This window comes from Tachyglossus aculeatus, chromosome 23 (genome assembly GCF_015852505.1).
Source record: "Tachyglossus aculeatus isolate mTacAcu1 chromosome 23, mTacAcu1.pri, whole genome shotgun sequence".
In the NCBI taxonomy this organism is placed as follows: Eukaryota; Metazoa; Chordata; class Mammalia; order Monotremata; family Tachyglossidae; genus Tachyglossus; species Tachyglossus aculeatus.
In genome coordinates, this window is record NC_052088.1 from 921,523 (window position 1) to 938,859 (window position 17,337).

The following is a 17,337-nucleotide window of genomic DNA, read 5'->3' on the forward strand; positions in this document are numbered from 1 at the left end:
CGCTCTCTCGTTCACCCCTCACATCCAAGCCGTCACCAAAACCTGCCGGTCTCAAATCTGCAACATTGCCAAGATCTGGCCTTTCCTCTCCATCCAAACCGTTACCCTGCTCGTTCAAGCTCTCATCCTATCCCGTCTGGACTACCGCACCAGCCTTCTCTCTGATCTTCCATCCTCATGTCTCTCCCCACTTCAATCCATACTTCATGCCGCTGCCCGGACTGTCTCTGTCCAGAAACGCTCTGGGCGTGTTACTCCCCTCCTCAAAAATCTCCAGTGGCTACCAATCAATCTGCACATCAGGTAGAAACTCCTCACCCTCGGCTTCAAGGCTCTCCATCACCTCGCCCCCTCCTACCTCACCTCCCTTCTCTCCTTCTACAGCCCAGCCTGCACTCTCCGCTCCTCTGCTGCTAATCTCCTCACCGTGCCTCGTTCTCACCTGTCCCGCCATCGACCCCCGGCCCACGTCATCCCCCGGGCCTGGAATGCCTTCCCTCTGCCCATCCGCCAAGCTAGCTCTCTTCCTCCCTTCAAGGCCCTACTGAGAGCTCACCTACTCCAGGAGTCGTTCCCAGACTGAGCCCCCTCCTTCCTCTCCCCCTCCTCCCCCTCTCCATCCCCCTGCCTTACCTCCTTCCCTACCCCACAGCACCTGTATATATGTATATATGTTTGTACATATTTATTACTCTATTTATTTATTTATTTTACTTGTACATATCTATTCTATTTATCTTATTTTGTTAATATGTTTTGTTCTCTGTCTCATCCTTCTAGACTGTGAGCCCACTGTTGGGTAGGGACCATCTCTATATGTTGTCAACTTGTACTTCCCAAGCACTTAGTACAGTGCTCTGCACACAGTAAGCGCTCAATAAATATGATTGATTGATCTTTGACCATTGACCATGGAAGCAGTATGGCTTAGTGGCAAGAACATGGGCTTGGGAGTCAGAGGTAGTGAATTCTAATCCCAGCTCTGCCACTTGTCTGCTGTGTGACCTTGGGCATGTCACTTCACTTCTCTGGGTATCAGTTACCTCATCTGTAAAATGGGGATTAAGACTGTGAGACCCATGTTGGGCCGGGACTATGTCTGACCTGCTTCTACCCTAGGGCTCAGTACAGTGCTTGGTACATAGTAAGCACTTAACTAAGGCACAGAGAAATTGGGTGACTTGTCCAAGGTCACTCAGCACTCCCAGGCCTGTGCACTTTCTACTAGGCCAAGCTACTTCTCCTGTAGGGCACACGCCCCAACTGAAGGTGGGCAGTTTTGAGGAGACACCAATAAGGCAGGCTTGAATAATAATAACAATGATAATGATGGCATTTGTTAAGCACTTACTATGTGCAAAGCACTGTTCTAAGCCCTAGGGGGGATAAAAGGTGATCAGGTTGTCCCACGTGGGGCTCACAGTCTTAATCCCCATTTTACAGTTACCTAACTGAGGCTCAGAGAAGTTAAGTGACTTGCCCAAGGTCACACAGCAGACATGTGGTGGAGCCAGGATTAGAACCCATGACCTCTGACTACCAAGCCCATGTTCTTTCCACTGAGCCATGCTGCTTTGTAATTAAAGAGGAATTAATTTTGATTCTGCATGAAAATTGAAGTGGGCTTTGCCCAGTGCATGCCATTAGCTTGGCCCAAAGCTTTTTTTTGTGTTTTGTGTATGGTTTTTGTTAAGGGCTTACTTTGTTCCAGGCATGCACTAAGTGCTGGGGTACATAAGAGCCAATCAGATTGGATACAGTCCATGTCCCACATGGGGCTCACAGTCTGAGTTCCCATTTTACAGATGAGGGAACTGAGGCCCAGAAAAGTTAAGTGATTTGCCCAAGGTCACACAGCAGACAAGGGACAGATTCAGGATTAGAATCCAGGTCCTCCTGACTCTCAGTTCCATGCTCATTTCATGGCCAGGCCACACCGCTTCCATCCTGTCCTGGCTTCTGACAGTTCTGGCTGCTGTTTCTCTTCTGAATCCCAGGAGCAAGTTGCCTACCTCTCCCCCTCCAGGCCATTGCAGCCCTAGTTTCCTTCCCTACTTCTCCTTCTCAGAAGCTTTTTTAATCCTTCTCTGAAACCCTGTTCTGCTGTCCGCCTTCCAGGTATGATAGAACATCTTCCTCCAGGTGCGATTGTTGTCGTCTTTGCTGGGTGGGAAAACAGCATTCAGAACTGATGAACTGCCAGGAGGAATGTTTGAGCCTCCTGATGTGACTCCGGTAGTGAAAAATGACTTCTCTTGTTTGGGCCAAAACTCCTGAAGCAGCAGAGCACTTAGGAAATTGGACTATGTTGTTCTTATTTCCTTCTTTGCCTAAAATGTAGTATTTTTATTTACCCCCCTTTTACTGATTGGATGAGCAAGGATTTCAAAAATCCAGAAAAGGTGGAAATAAAACATTGAGACAATGGAACCTGGACTGAGGTATCTGCCCGATTGAAACACTGTGGCCTAGTGGACAGAACACTGTTGTGTGACTCTGGACAAGTCTCTGTGCCCCACTTTCCTCATCTGTAAAATGTGGATTCAATATCCTGTTCTCCCCAGTACTTAGAATGTGAACCCTAGTTGGGGTAGGGACTGTGTCAGACCTGAATACTTTGCATCTACCCAATGCTTAGTGCAGTGCTTGCCACATTGTAAGGGCTGAACAAATACCACAATTATTATTATTATCAATCAATCAATAGCATTTATTGAGTGCTTACTATGTGCAGAGCACTGTACTAAGCACTCGGGAGAGTAGAATACAACAGAATTAGTGGACATGATCCCTGCCCATAATGAGTGACATGGGCCTGGGAGTCAGAAGGATCTGGGTTCTAATCCCAGCTCTGCCACATGTCTGCTGTTGTGTCCAACCCAATTTGCTTATATCCACCTCAGGGCTTTGGACTGGCACATAGTAATTGCTTAATAAATACCACAATTATTGCTATTATTATTATTACTAGTAGTAGTAATAGTAGTACTTCCTGTGCTCCTCCTGATTAAAGGGAAACCATCTTAACAACAGAGAAAGAGCCAGGACTGATCAGATGATCAAGGACAGTCCTCAGGTACAATGAGAACAGGCCCAAACCAAACACAGACATGCAGCCTAACAATATGGAACGTCAGATGGTTCAAGAACAGAACGTTGTGGGTATTTGGAGTACTTTAGTCACCTTCACCAGGAATTGGGTTTCCATCCCTCCACCATCTGACTTGTCTTACCCGTAACCCACTGCAGGAGTCCCTTGAGGAATCCATCCCCACGGGCAGCCAGTACTGGACATCCAAATGGAGCCCTGGGTCTGGTACATGCCCACCTTGGGGGATCAAGGGCCAGGAATGTCATGGGCATTCCCAAGCAAACCAACCGATTGGGTCTACCTATCAGAGACCCAGATCCCAAGGACAGTCCAGGATTGATGCTCTTGGGGTTCTTTGTCCCGGGCATCTTCCCAAACCAGTCTGGACTTCAACATGGAGGGACATGTTGAATCATTAACTTCCTGACTTGCTGCTTCCAATTCCCTGTGAGACAAGCAAATAAGAGACTCCCCTGCCCAACCAAACAATGGTTGGTCCCAACACAAAGCTCTGGCCAACCATTCACATGCCATTTCTTCTTCCATCAAGATGGCACATTGCAGCAGAGCATCGTTCTTCAGGAAAGGTTCATTTTCCTGAGGGCTCACTGGAGAAGGCAAGCTGCAGAACTGGATTCTTGGTAGGGAAACCCCATTTATGAGAGAGGAAAATCCATCCCTGTGACTCTCAAGGACCCAAAAGGGAGAAAATGAATCAACATGACTTTTTCTTAGTTGGCGAGGGGCAGGAGAGCCAAAGATTGAAGCTCCGATGGAGACATCCCAAGAGCTTAGTACAGTGTTCTGCACATAGTATAAATGCTCAATAAATACAACTGAATGAATGAATGACAGGTTTAAAAGGGCTGACTTGATTCCTAAGTGATATGCTCTAATTTCACTACAATAAATCTCTCTGGTATCCCAGTCCCATTACCTCTGCCATGACAATCCTATGGAAAAGTCCACCAACTCAAAGGCCGGGCAAACTCAGTGGGCAATTGACTCAAACTTTGTTGGAAGTCTGGCAGAAGAACTGGGCATTGGGTCATTACAATTTCTTTGGTATTCTTGGGCCCTGATTTTTAGGACTCCTAACAACAATACCCCTCAAATCCCTTTTCTCTCTTCTCCCTTCACTCCTTCCCAGCACTTGCTTCTCCTCCCAAGCCAAATGTCCATCTTTCCCTCCTTTGTGACTCTACTCTCTAACTCATGACACACCATTTCCCTTACAGAAAACTCCCTTACCCCTACAATTTGCCAAATTCTGCCATTCCTCCTTTTTTTTAAACTTTTCTTCTCAGGTTTTTTTTTTTCTCATTTTTCTTTTTCACTGCCTCCAGAAGGCATTACCCAACAAATTTTCACCTTCCTGGTCATCTCACCTCATCAGACACTCTTAGCAATCATGTTTATACTGCTCTAGCCATCTATCTACCTATGTACTTCCTTTTTATCATTAATATCTCTGTCTTTCTCTTTTACCTATTGTCTGTCTAGTACTTTGGATCATTTTTCATCCCTAGTGGATTTGAAACTGCTTGAGAGCACTAGGCCTTTTACTTTGACTTTTCCCCAGTGCAGTGCTTGGCACATAGTAGAGTCCAAATAAATGCTGTGAATGAAGATGGTCTTCAACTCACTGTGACAAACTGAACATTTTTCATTCACCGCTAACAGGAAAGGGATGGGGAGATACAGGGCTCAGCCACCAACCTGCGCAGTGATCTTTACGCAGGGCGGGTGACCGCTCTGTGCCTCAGTTTCCCCAAGGGTGAAACAGGGAGGAAGAATGACACTTACCTCCAGGAAGGGCCCAGGGGCAAGTGGGCAGCTTGGCCAGTGAACCCCTTAACAGAATGTTACGAACCTCAAATGAACGAGTGAAATGCGGCATCAAACCAGAGGTGGGGAGACCAAGGCCAGGCATTTTGTGCAAGAGGAACTCAAGAATTTCATTCAATCCAGGCTGAGGGAGAGGGGAGGGAGGGAGGAGAATGGTGAGAGAGAAATAACTGGAACGAGCAAGGAAGGAGGGAATACAGCCATGCAAAACATTCTTCTCTTTTCCCTTCCCATTCCACCCATCAAGGGTTTGCACCAGGGAGGAAAAGGGGGTGGGAACCCAAGGAATCATCCCAAAGAAACAAGGAAAGAAAACTGGAGAGGATATCAAGATAAGTGCAGGGATGGAGTGCTACCCCCAAGGTGGGTAAGGAGGATCAGAAATCAGCTAAGGCTACAAAGGCAGAGATGACACCGAAACAGGGTGAGAGCGAGAATACAGGAGGGAAAAGAATAAAAAAGTTCATTGCTCGGAAGGAGGAAAGAGGAGGCGGAGGAGGAGGGAGGAGGAGAAAAGGTGGGGGGGTGGAATCGAGTAACTTTCTCTTTTCTCTTTTTGATTTTGTTTCTTTTCAGTTCTTTTTAGTTTTTTTCTTTTTCGAAAGCATCTCACACCTGATATTCCACGTTCCATCCATTTCGGTTCACCAAGGGCAATGAAGAAATTCTCTTGCCTTTCGTATTCCTCCTCATCTACTATTTTAACCCTTACGGTCTTCCTGTAGGGACAATAAGAGAGACAGTGTGTACAGTAGGTTGGCAAGAGGTTTCTGGAGGGCATAATTTCTACACACCAATCCCTCTTGCCGCCCGCAGCTAAGCCCCACCCCCGCTGCCTTGGGCAGAGCCGTCCTGGAGAGGTGGAGCACTGGAAACTGGCTTTAGCTGTTCGTGGTACCCTGGTTCGTCGTGGAGAGCGGGAGGAGATGGGGACAGGGAGAGAAGAGGGATGGGAGTGGGAACAGGGGATTAGATTTAGAGCTTGCTCAGGGTTAGTGGAATGACTTCTGCAGCACATTCCATGGGCTGTCACATGGTATTCATGGCATCCTCTCAGCTGACTAAAGGCTGGTCAATAAAGAATAACTCAGATGAGCACAGAGCCGTAGGACGGTCAAACATATGGAAGGCACACATATATTCCTTCCTTGTGCCATTTTCCCCCTCTCTGATGTAATTGTAGGTGAGGACAGGTCTGAGAGAAAGAGGGAACCCAGAAAGAGAGAGAGAGATGGGAGACTGAATGGGGGTAGAGGCTTCCTATTTGGCATTTTTTCGTTGTTGATGGGATCTGTTAAATGTTTACTATGTGCCAGGCACTGTACTAGGTGCTGGAATAGATACAAACTAATCAGTTTGGCCACAGTCCCTGTCCCACAGGGGGCTCACAGTCTTAATCCCCATTTTACAGATGAGGAAACTGAGGCCCAGATAATTTAAATGACTTGCGCAAGGTGACACAGCAGACAAGTGACAGAGCCGAGATTTGAACCCAGGTCCTTCTGACACTCAGGCCCTCGCTCTATCCACTAGGCAACACTGGTATTTGTTAAGCCCTTACTCCACGTCAAGAGCTGGGGGAAGATACAGGGTAATTCTATTGGATGCAGCCCCTGTTGTACATGGGGCTCATACTCTATGGGGGAGAGAGAATAATCACTGAATACCCATTTTATAGATGAGGAAACTGAGGCACAGAGAAGTTAAGTGAATTTCCCAAGGTCACCCAGAAGATGAGTGGCAGAGCTGAGATTAGAACCCAGGTCCTCTGATTCCCAGGGCTGGGCTCTTTCTACTAGGCCACACTGCTTCTCAATAAAATTGAGATTTTGTGGGATTATAAGGTGGACACTGGACCACCATTATGTCTCACAGGAAAATCAATCAATCAATCAATCAATCAATTGTATTTATTGAGCGCTTACTGTGTGCAGAGCACTGTACTAAGCGCTTGGGAAGTACAAGTTGGCAACATATAGAGACAGTCCCTACCCAACAGTGGGCTCACAGTCTAAAAGGAAAATACCATAACTCTATTGCATTGTACTCTCCCAAGAGTTCAATAAAGTGTGGCTTAGTGGAAAGAGCACAGGTTTGGGAGTCAGAGGTCATGGGTCCTAATCCCGGCTCTGCCACTCGTCTGCTATGTGACTTTGGGCAAGTCACTTAACTTCTCTGGGCCTCAGTTACCTCATCTGTAAAATGGGGATGAAGCCTGGAAGTCCCACATGGGACACCCTCACTACCTTGTATCTACCGCAGTGCTTAGAACAGTGTACGTGCTTAACAAATACCATTATTATTATTATTATTACAATAAGTGCTCAATAAATACATAAGCATTCACTACAGTGCCCTGCACACAATAAGTGAGTCGCCTAATGGATAGAGTTAGAAGGTCCTAGATTCCAATTCCAGCTCTTCCATGTGTCTGCTGAGTGATATTGGGCAAGTCACTTAACTTCTCTGGTCCTCAATTACCTCATCAGTAAATTGGGGATTAAGATTGTGAGCCCCGTGTGGGGGACAGACTGTATTCAACCTGATTATCCTGTATCTACCCCAGGGCTTAGTTCAGTGCCCAGCAAATAGTATGAGCTTAACAAATACCATTTAAAAAAGTGCTCAATAAATATGATTGATTAACTTTGAATGATTGACTGATTGTTCTGATAGGTCACAGGGAAGCTTTTCCCAGCCCTTCTTGGGCTCACTGAGAAATGGAAAAAAATGCATGTGCCTGGGACCCTACTCAATTGGGACCTTTTTTGTCTCTTCTCTCCATCACTTCCTATGACCACTTACAACCGCATGAGCAAGGGAAGATTAGCCACTGTGGAGCTGGCCTCCCTGAGGAGAGAGGCAACTCAGTCAAAGAAGGGCCTCTCAGACCCTTCCCAAAGCCAGGCAGACAAAGAGAGGGCTAGTGAAGGGAAATGACCAATTGACAGAAGGGACCACTTTAGAGAGGCAGTATTTGCTAATGGATAGAGTACAGGCCCAGGAGTCAGAAGAATCTGGATTCTAATCCCGGCTCTGCCATATGTTTGCTCTGTGACCTTGGGTAAGTCACTTCACTTCTCTATGCCTCAGTTACATCATCTATAAAATAGGGATTAAGACCATGAGTCCCATGTGGGACAGGGACTGTGTTCAAATTGATTAGCTTGTACCAGCACTTAGTAGAGTGCCTGGCACATAGTTAAGCATTTACCAAACACTGAGACGGACCTTGTCAAGGTGAAAAATTGTTGACCTACACCATGGAGGCAGGAGATTCCCTCACATCTGCCTCAAATCAAAAAGATATGGAGGGCCCTGAGAGAGACATGATTCCCGAGTTTGGAAGGGACTGACATTCTTTTAAATTTTTTTAGATCCTCCAGGAGAAAGCCCTGGATACTGTCTACAGACCTGCCTCTCCTGTCCCCTCCCCGCCCGCCGGTATACATGGATTTGGAAAGGTCCTATCTCTAGGTCTAATCACCTGATCATCCTCCTCTTCTTCCATGACCTCCAGGGTCCTATCTCCTGAGGGGGAAAGGCAGCCTACAGGGGCTGTTCCACTTGGCCTTTCCACTCCAGCTACAGGGTATGGTTCTGGAGGCTGGACGGATGTAATCCAGACCATGGCTAATGGCAGGGTAAATCCACAATTGATTAATCAATCAATGGTATTTATTGAGCGCTTACCATGTGCAGAGCACTGTACTAAGCACTCAGGAGAGCACAATACAACAGATTGGTAGGCCTATTCTCTGCCATGAGGAGCTTGCATTCCAGATGGAGAGGTAGACATTAAAATAAATTATGGTTATGGGGCAAAAATGCAAAAATGCATCTCTCTCAGGGCTGGGTGAAGTGCTGAATGGGTCCCTCTTCACAAAGGAACTGAAAGGGAAGAGGAGCCATTTCAGCCTTGGGGTTGATGACTGGTGAGGAGAGAAAGGCATGGGGGAATATTTTCATGCCAACACACCGTGAGGGTTTAAATGTTCCATTAGTGTTGCAAAACTCATGTGATTCTATCGGGAAGGACTTCAGGCTCTCAGAGATACCTTTACTTTCCACTTCTCTCCTTATCCCCTGCCTCATTTCCTGAGAGGAGGAGAAGCATGGCTTAGTGGAGTTAGTGGAGTTACAATATAACTCTGTCTTATTGTACTCTCCCAAGCACTTAGTATGGTGCTCTGCACACCGTAAGCATTCAATACATACCATTGATTGATCAATTGATTGAAAGAGCCCGGGTCTGGAAGTCAGAGCACATGGGTTCTAATCCTGGTTCTGCCACTGGCCTGCTGTGTGACTTTGGGTAAGTCACTTCACTTTTCCGTGCCTCAATTAGTTTTTTCATTTGTAAAACAGGGATTCAATATCTGTACTCTCCCTCCTTTAGACTGTAAGTCCCTTCTGGGACAGGGACTGGGTGTAACCTGATTATCTTATATCTACCCCAGCATTTAGTATAGTGCTTGGCATGGAGTAAGTACTTAACAAATACCCTTATTATCAACCTGAGTGAAAACAGTATTTCATGTGTAGTAGCCAAAGAAGAAGAAAGCTGATATACAAGGCCCAATGGGAAAGCTCTAAGACACCACTATAATAATAATGGCATTTATTAAGCACTTACTATGTGCAAAGCACTGTTCTAAGCACTGGGGAGGTTACAAGGTGATCAGGTTGTCCCACGTGGGGCTCACAGTCTTAATCCCCATTTTACAGATGAGGTAACTGAGGCACAGAGAAGTGATTTGCCCAAAGTCACACAGCTGACAATTGGCAGAGCCGGGATTTGAACTCATTCATTTCATTCATTCAAATGTATTTATTGAGCACTTACTATGTGCAGAGCACTGTACTAAGCGCTTGGGAAGTCCAAGTCAGCAACAGAGACGGTCCCTACCCAGCAACGGGCTCACAGGCTAGAAGGGGAAAATAATAATGATGTTTTTTGTTCATTCATTCATTCAATCGCATTTATTGAGCGCTTCCTGTGTGCAAGAGCAGTGTACTAAGCGCTTGGGAAGTACAAGTAGGCAACATATAGAGATGGTCCCTACCCAACAACGGGCTGACAGGCTAGAAGGGGGAAATAATAATGATGGTATTTGTTCATTCCTGACCTCTGTCTCCAAAGCCCGTGCTTTTTCCAGTGAGCCACGCTGCTTCTCCTATGAGTTTAGACTCCTTTCCCAAGCTCTTTGTTGACCAGGATGTGAGAATGAAACAATCAATCAATCAGTGCTATGTACTGAGCACTTTCTATGTGCAGAGCACTGTCCTAAGCACTAGGGAGAGCACAACATAACAGAGAAGAAGCAGGGTTTAGTGTCAGGATCACGGGCCTGGGAGTCAGAGGATGTGGGTTCTAATCCCAGCTCTGCCACGTGTCTGCTCTGTGACCTTGGACAAGTCACTTAACTTCTCGGTGCCTCAGTTACCTCATTTGTAAAATGGGGATTAATCTTACTCCCTCTTACTTTGACTGTGAGCCCTTGTGGGACAGGGACCGTGTCCAACCTGATTAACTTGTATTTATCCTAGCACTTAGAACAGTGTTTGGCACAGAGTAAGTGCTTTAAAAGTACGGAATTATTATTATTATTATTAGGGTTGTCCACAATGAGCTTCCATTCTGGAGGCTTCAAGAAGAACCCCCAAACAAGGCATTTAGACTGTTCTCTCTCTCTTTCTTCCCACCAATTTCCCTAATCTTCCCCTCAACTCCACCCTCCAGGATTTGTAAACATGAATACTTCCTTCTCACCTTCTCTTGTATACCATGTGACAGTCATGTTTGTGTACAGCACTGTTAAGGCCAGAGCAGGGAGGGATGAAAGACAGACAGAAGAGAGAGAGTGAGAGAGAGAAGAGAGAGGAGGGAGAGAATGATTATAACAAAGGTAAAGGGGAGAAGGGAAAGGGGGGGAGAAGGAGGGGATGAGGAGGAAGAAAGAAGAAAGGAAAGAAGAGTGTTAAGGTTAGTGAGGAGGACAGGGTACTACACCTTTCTGTAAACTCATATCCACCATGCGTGGGCCCATCAGCTCAATGAAGTAATTCTTGTTTTTCTCATACTCCTCATCATCAATTACCTGGATGTGAATTGTTTTGCTGTGGACGGAAACATAATAAGTATCATAAGCAGGGAGCAAGGGGCGAAGAGCCAGCAGAGGAGAAAGCCAGAGGAAAAATCACAAGCTCAGAAGGTCAAAGTTTACTCAACCCATTAGGGGGGCATTGAATACACTGCTGCATACCTTGAACAAGCATTGCTGTGCCTAAACTTTAGGTATCATTAGGCACTTTGGGAGGAGCTTAGAACATTGTTTACAAATGGCTGCATACTTTGCCCACCCACTGGAGTGACACCCAATCAATGGTATTTATTGAGCGCTTTCTGTGTGCACAGCACCGTACTAAGTGCTTGAGAGATTCCACTGTAACAGAGTTGGCAGACACGTTCCCTGCCCACAGTGAGCTTACAGTCTAGAGGTGGTGGCGGACATTAATATAAATAAATAAATACGGCTTATGGACACAAGGGGCTGTCGATAGGTTGCAAATCCAAGCGCAAGAGTGACACAGAAGGGAGTGGGAGAAGAGGAAAGGTCAGAAGAGATCCAGAATGGTCCCTTAATAATTCGAAAGAGTTAGAGCCACACCAAAAGTACCTTACTGACACAATAATAATCATCATCATCGTCGTCATTGTAGAATTTGTTAAGTGCTTACTATATGTCAGACACCACACTAAACACTCAGACAATCAGATTGGACACAGTCCCTGAATCACACAGGACTCATGGTCTAAGAGGACGGGAGAACAGGGATTTTAGCCACACATTTCACAGATGAGGAAACTGAGGCCCAGAGAAGTTAAGTGCCTTGCCCATGGTCATGCAGTAGGTAAGTGGCCGAGCCAGGATTAGAACCAGGGTTTCCAGACACAGTCAAACTGCTTCTCTACTGTTCTGCTGAACTTTATCAAGTAATTTGCTGCATATTGATACTGATCTATGGAATGATGATGAGGTGCGCTCTTAGTCTAACACTGAAGCAGTGATCTCGGCCATTCAAAATTCAAAAGCCAGTGGCAGTTTCTTCATAATTTGGTTTCTGAGACCAAACTTACGTACACCTGCCAACTACCAAATAATGAACTGAATAGAGTGTAAGCTCTCTAGACTGTAAGCTCGTTGTGGGCAGGAAATGCATCTACCAATTCTGTAATAGTGTACTCTCCCCAGCACTTAGTACAGTGCTTGGCACATAGTAGGAGATGCGGCGTGTCCTAGTGGGTAGAGCATGGGCCTGGGTGTCAGAAGGACCTGTGTTCTAATCCCTGTTCTGCCACTTTTCTATTGTGTGACCTTGGGCAAGTCACTTTGCTTCTCTGGGCCTCAATTACCTCATCTGTAAAATGGGGATTGTAACTGGAGCCCTGTGTGGGACATGGACTGTGTCCAACCTAATTAGCTTATACAATGCCTGGCACATAGTAAGTGCTTAACAAATACAGTAGGTGCTCAATAAATTCTATTGATTGATCGACTGACTGAATATGAGTACTTGTATCTCAATATGGAGGGGTATGCCAGCAGAAAATAATAATAATAATGATAGCATTTATTAAGCACTATGTGCAAAGCACCATTCAAAGTACTGGAGAGGTTACAGAGTGATGAGGTTGTCACATGGGGAGTTCACAGTCTTCCTCCCCATTTTACAGATGAGGGAACTGAGGTCCAGAGAAGTTAAGTAACTTGCCCAAAGTCACACAGCTGACCAGTGGTGGAGTCGGGATTTGAACCATGACCTCTGACTCCAAAGCCCGGGCTCTTTCCACTGAGCCACGCTGCTGGCAAGAGACCCATCATAGACCATGTCAACTTGATTGGCAACACCCACAGCTCAGCTTCGAGTCCAATAGCCGGTGATTTTCTCTCCACCTCCCTTCTCTTCCTTTCTTCCTCCCTTCTTCCCTCCTTCATTTCTCTCTGCTTTCCTTCTTCATAGCCGTTGGATCTCTCAACCTCTTTTGGTTAGGCTGGTTAGGAAGTTTTACAGGAAATCCACTAACAGCTGTAGCACTGAGAGCAGGAGCCTTTCACACCGCTGGTGGCAGATGAAGAGAAACAACGAGAAATATTTATGCTAGATGGCAGGAAGCTCCCGAGAGACCCTGGAAATGGATTCATCTGGAAGAACAGAGACTCTTTAACTAGCTCAGGGGTAGGTAGCCATCTGGCTGGTGTGACTCAGGGGTGAAACTGTCCAGGGTTCAGTTGGCTACTTCCCTTCTAACTTTCGAACTCTACAGCTGGTTTCGGCTTCTTCCAGACAGTGATAAAATCAGCAAGGTCTCCCTGAGTCTGGACGGGAAGTCACTGGAAAATTCTGGAGCTTTGGGTTCTTCACTGGAGTTCAGAGGGACCCGGCCTGGGTCTTAGGAGAATCAGGGTCAGAAATCAATAAGGGCCAGGATACAAAATAACTGGATGGGCCCCACAGAAACTCTCTCAATCAATGAATGGTATTTACTGAGTACTTGGCGTATACAGAGCACTACTGAATTACTGCACACTGAGCACTGTACTCAGTGCTTGGAAGAGTACAGTACAAATTGGTAGGTATAATCCCTGCTGTTAACAGAGCACCAGTTAGAGCAGGTATGAACAAAACAAAAATGGAGTGGGAGACATTATCAGGATTTTATGCCCTCTCCACCTGGGAGGGCTTAACGTGAATATTACAAACCACATTTAACTGGATTTTTGAAAAAGAAACAATAGTGCAGGGTTTTTTTTTAATTAGAAAAAAACCTAACCCAAATGCTAGGCCCAGTGGATAGAGCACAGGCCTGGGAGTCAGAAGGACATGGGTTCTAATCCCAGCTTTTTGACTTTGCTGTGTGAACTTCAGCAAATCACTTAACTTTTCTGTGCCTCAGTTACCTCATCTGTAAAATGGGAAATTAAGGCTATGGGTCTATGTGGGACATGGACTGTGTCCAACCTGATGGGCTTGTATCTACTCCAGTGCTTATAACAGTGCGTGGTGCATAGTAAGCACTTAATAGCAATAAAACAAAACAAAACAAAAAAACCCTCTAGAATGGGAAAGTAGGGAACCTGCACTAGTGGATCTCTTTAAGGATAAGATAGGTGTACGCTGCCTGAAACATTTAAGGTGTGTTTCAGCTCTATCTTTAAATTATACATTACAAATTACAAACTTATATTAATGTCTGTCTCTCCCTCTAGACTGTAAGCTCACTGTGGGCAGGAAATTTGTGTTTACATTTTACATTGTTATATTCTAATCTTCCAAGTGCTTACTCTGCACACAGTAAGCCCTCAATAAATACGATTGACTGACTTACCGACTGTAAGCTTGTTATGGGCAGGGAAAATATCTGCTCATTCTGTTGTATTGTACTCTTCCCTGCGCTTAGTGAAGTCCTCTGCATATAGTAAGCACTCAATAAATTCTATGGATTGATTGATTGACAGTGTCTTCTGGATCTTTGCTTCCCCTCTGAGCCAGTGCCCAAACTGTACAGTGCAGTTCAGGGCCTCCACTGGCTGTTCCAGAACTAAATCTGGTGGGTTCGATCTATGACCTTCTCAATCCCCTCCCTCTCCTTCCACCCTTTGTGGGCCTTAGATTGGAGTTCCCTGAGGTCGAAAAATGATGGAAATAAGAACGATGGTATTCGTGAAGTCCTTACTAGGTTCCAAGTCGGGGTACATACAATTAGATCGGACGCAGTGGTCCCTGACCCACACTGGGCTCAGAGTTCCTTGAGAGGGAGGGGCTTCCTTCTGCTCCACTGGAACTAGCTCCTTCAGGCTCAAGGTGGTGAATCATACTAAAGGTGGGTGAGAGATTAATAGGGAAGCAGCTTGGTCTAGTGGAAAGAGCACGGGCCCGGGAATCAGAGGACCTGGGCTCTAGTCTCGGCTCTGCCACTTGCCAGCTGGGTGACCTTGGGAAAGTCACTTCACTTCTCTGTGAACCAGTTTCCTCATCTGTAGAGTAGGGATGAAATAACTGTTGTCTCTGCCCCTGAGACTGTGAGCCACATGTGGGACAGGGACTGTGTCCAACATGATTCTATTGCATCAACTGGTGCTTAGTATTCATTCAATCATATTTATTGAGTGCTTACTGTGTGCAGAGCACTGTACTAAGAGCTTGGGAAGTACAAGTTGGCAACATATAGAGATGGCCCCTACCCAACAGTGGGCTCACAGTCACGGTGCCTGGGACATAGTAAATATGGGACACATATCATTACTAGTAATCAATCAATCAATCAATCAATCATATTTATTGAGTGTTTACTGTGTGCAGAGCACTTAATAAGCTCTTGGTAGAGTCCAGTAGAGCAGAACCAGTGTGGCTTAGTGGAAAGAGCAAGGGCCTGGAAGTCAGAAGACATGGGTTCTAAACCCGTTCCACCACAGGTCTGCTGTGTGATCTTGAGCAAGTCACCTCACTTCTCTGGGCCTCAGCTGGCTCATCTGTAAAATGGGGATTAAGACTGTGAGCCCCATGTGCGAAAGGGACTGTGTCCAACCTGATTACCTTGTATCTACTCCAGTGCTTCAGCTTAGAACAGTGCTTGGCACATAGTAAGCACTTAACAAATGCCATATAAAAATAAAAAAATAAAATACAGAGTTGGTAGACATGCTCCCTGCCCACCAGGAGCTTCCAGTCTAGAGGAATGGTATTTTTGAGCACATTCCTGACTGACCCATTTCTGTCAGTCAGGAATGTGCTCAAAAATACCAACCCTCTAGACTGGAAGCTCCTGGTGGGCAGGGAGCATGTTTACCAACTCTGTATTTTATTTTATTTTATTTTTATGACACTCATTTTCCTGGGGATCAGAACAAGTCAACCAGCTTCTCAACTTGGGGGAGCCAAACACCAGAATCCCTGCCACCCTGTGGTCTGGAAATAGACGTCAAAGACAGTCCCGCCTCTTGCCTCGGTGACCTCGGCCCTCCTGCTGATCCCCCTCCGTCTGACTCGGCGGGATCTGGAAATGTTTCCTTTCAGCGGCTCTAAATTTATCGCTCTGTCCCTGCCAGCCAGTCTTCTTGCCCTGGCTGTACATGCTGAGTAAGGAGAGTGAGCCATTCAGCTTTTCCCTGGGCATTTCTGAACCCCTGCCTCCTCCTCTTTCCTGTTCTGGATGGAGACCAGGCCCCCTCAAGCCACCCCCAACACAGCACACCTCGAGGTTTGCTCCCTTTCTTGGGGATCTGGAGGGTCTGGGATGAAAACCAGCACCTCTCTGACAGAACCGCTGATGGAGAAAGACAGGGCGGGGGGGGGCCTCCAAGCTTCTGCAGATTGAGTGATCTCTGCCTCCCCATCTCTTTCCCTTGCCTGAGGAAAAGTTGGCAACTTGGGGAAGACTTAGGCAGGAAACATCTCTCAGGGACCCCTTGCCCCCTCTGAAGACAATCTGATGGTCAGCCAGAAGTGAGTATCCTAATAAACATTGTGGTATTTGTTCAGCACTTATTATGTGCCAAGCGCTGGGGCAGATTTACCCTACAATCAGATTGGGCACAGTCCCCGGACCAAATGGGGCTCACAGTCTAAGGGGGAGGGAAGACAGGTGTTCCAATGAAGAAAGGGAGGCATAGACAAGTTAAGTGACTTGCCCAAGGTCACCCAGCAGGCTAGTGGAGGAACAGGGATTAGAACCCAGGTCCTTGGACTCCCAGGCCCCTACTCTTTCCACTAGACCACACTACTATGAGAAGTAGCACGGTTCAGTGGAAAGATCACGGGCTTTGGAGTCAGAGCCCGAAGGGCTCAAATCCCGGCTCCGCCAATTGTCAGCTGTGTGACTTTGGGCAAGTCACTTAACTTCTCTGGGCCTCAGTTACCTCATCTGTAAAATGGGGATTAAGACTGTGAGCCCCCCCATAGGACAACCTGATCACCTTGTAACCTTCCCAGCGCTTAGAACAGTGCTTTGCACATAGTAAGCGCTTAATACATGCCATTATTATTATTATTATTACTTCCTTGTATGGTGAAGCTTTGACCCTCCACCTCTCTACTTATCTAGTCTAACCTTGGCTCCTGTTGCCCTCTGATCACACTCTTCTGCCCAGGGGAAAGAGGCAATCCTATATTCGGGGCAACTGCTTGGATGAATTGGCAGGATGGTGGGATAGGGACTGTGTCTGACCTGATTATCTTACAGTGCTGGGCACTTAACACACACCTCTTATTATTATGTAGCAATAGCCTCATCCCCTTCCCCCTCCTGCATCTCTGACCCACTCATTTTTTAGAACTCCCTTTCCCAAATCCAATAGCTCCCATCCCTTTCTCCAAACAGCCCATCATTTCTTCCT

At 46.3% G+C, this 17,337-nt stretch overlaps 1 protein-coding gene across 7 annotated transcripts in view; it reads right to left on the reverse strand.

Annotated features, from left to right (window-relative positions):
• The window catches only part of SLC8A3 (solute carrier family 8 member A3), a 169,055-nt gene that overhangs the window by 19,477 nt on the left and 132,241 nt on the right, over positions 1–17,337 (reverse strand). For 4 of the 7 annotated variants that reach the window (XM_038765876.1, XM_038765875.1, XM_038765874.1 and 1 more), the window contains exon 3: positions 5,555–5,658. The exons of 1 other annotated variant lie outside the window; for it this stretch is intronic. In XM_038765876.1, the coding sequence (XP_038621804.1) occupies positions 5,555–5,658 (104 nt within the window). Of the gene's footprint in view, positions 1–5,554; positions 5,659–10,952; positions 11,033–17,337 lie in introns of those variants that run through there. 2 more of the 7 variants (XM_038765878.1, XM_038765877.1) reach the window with 2 other exon arrangements.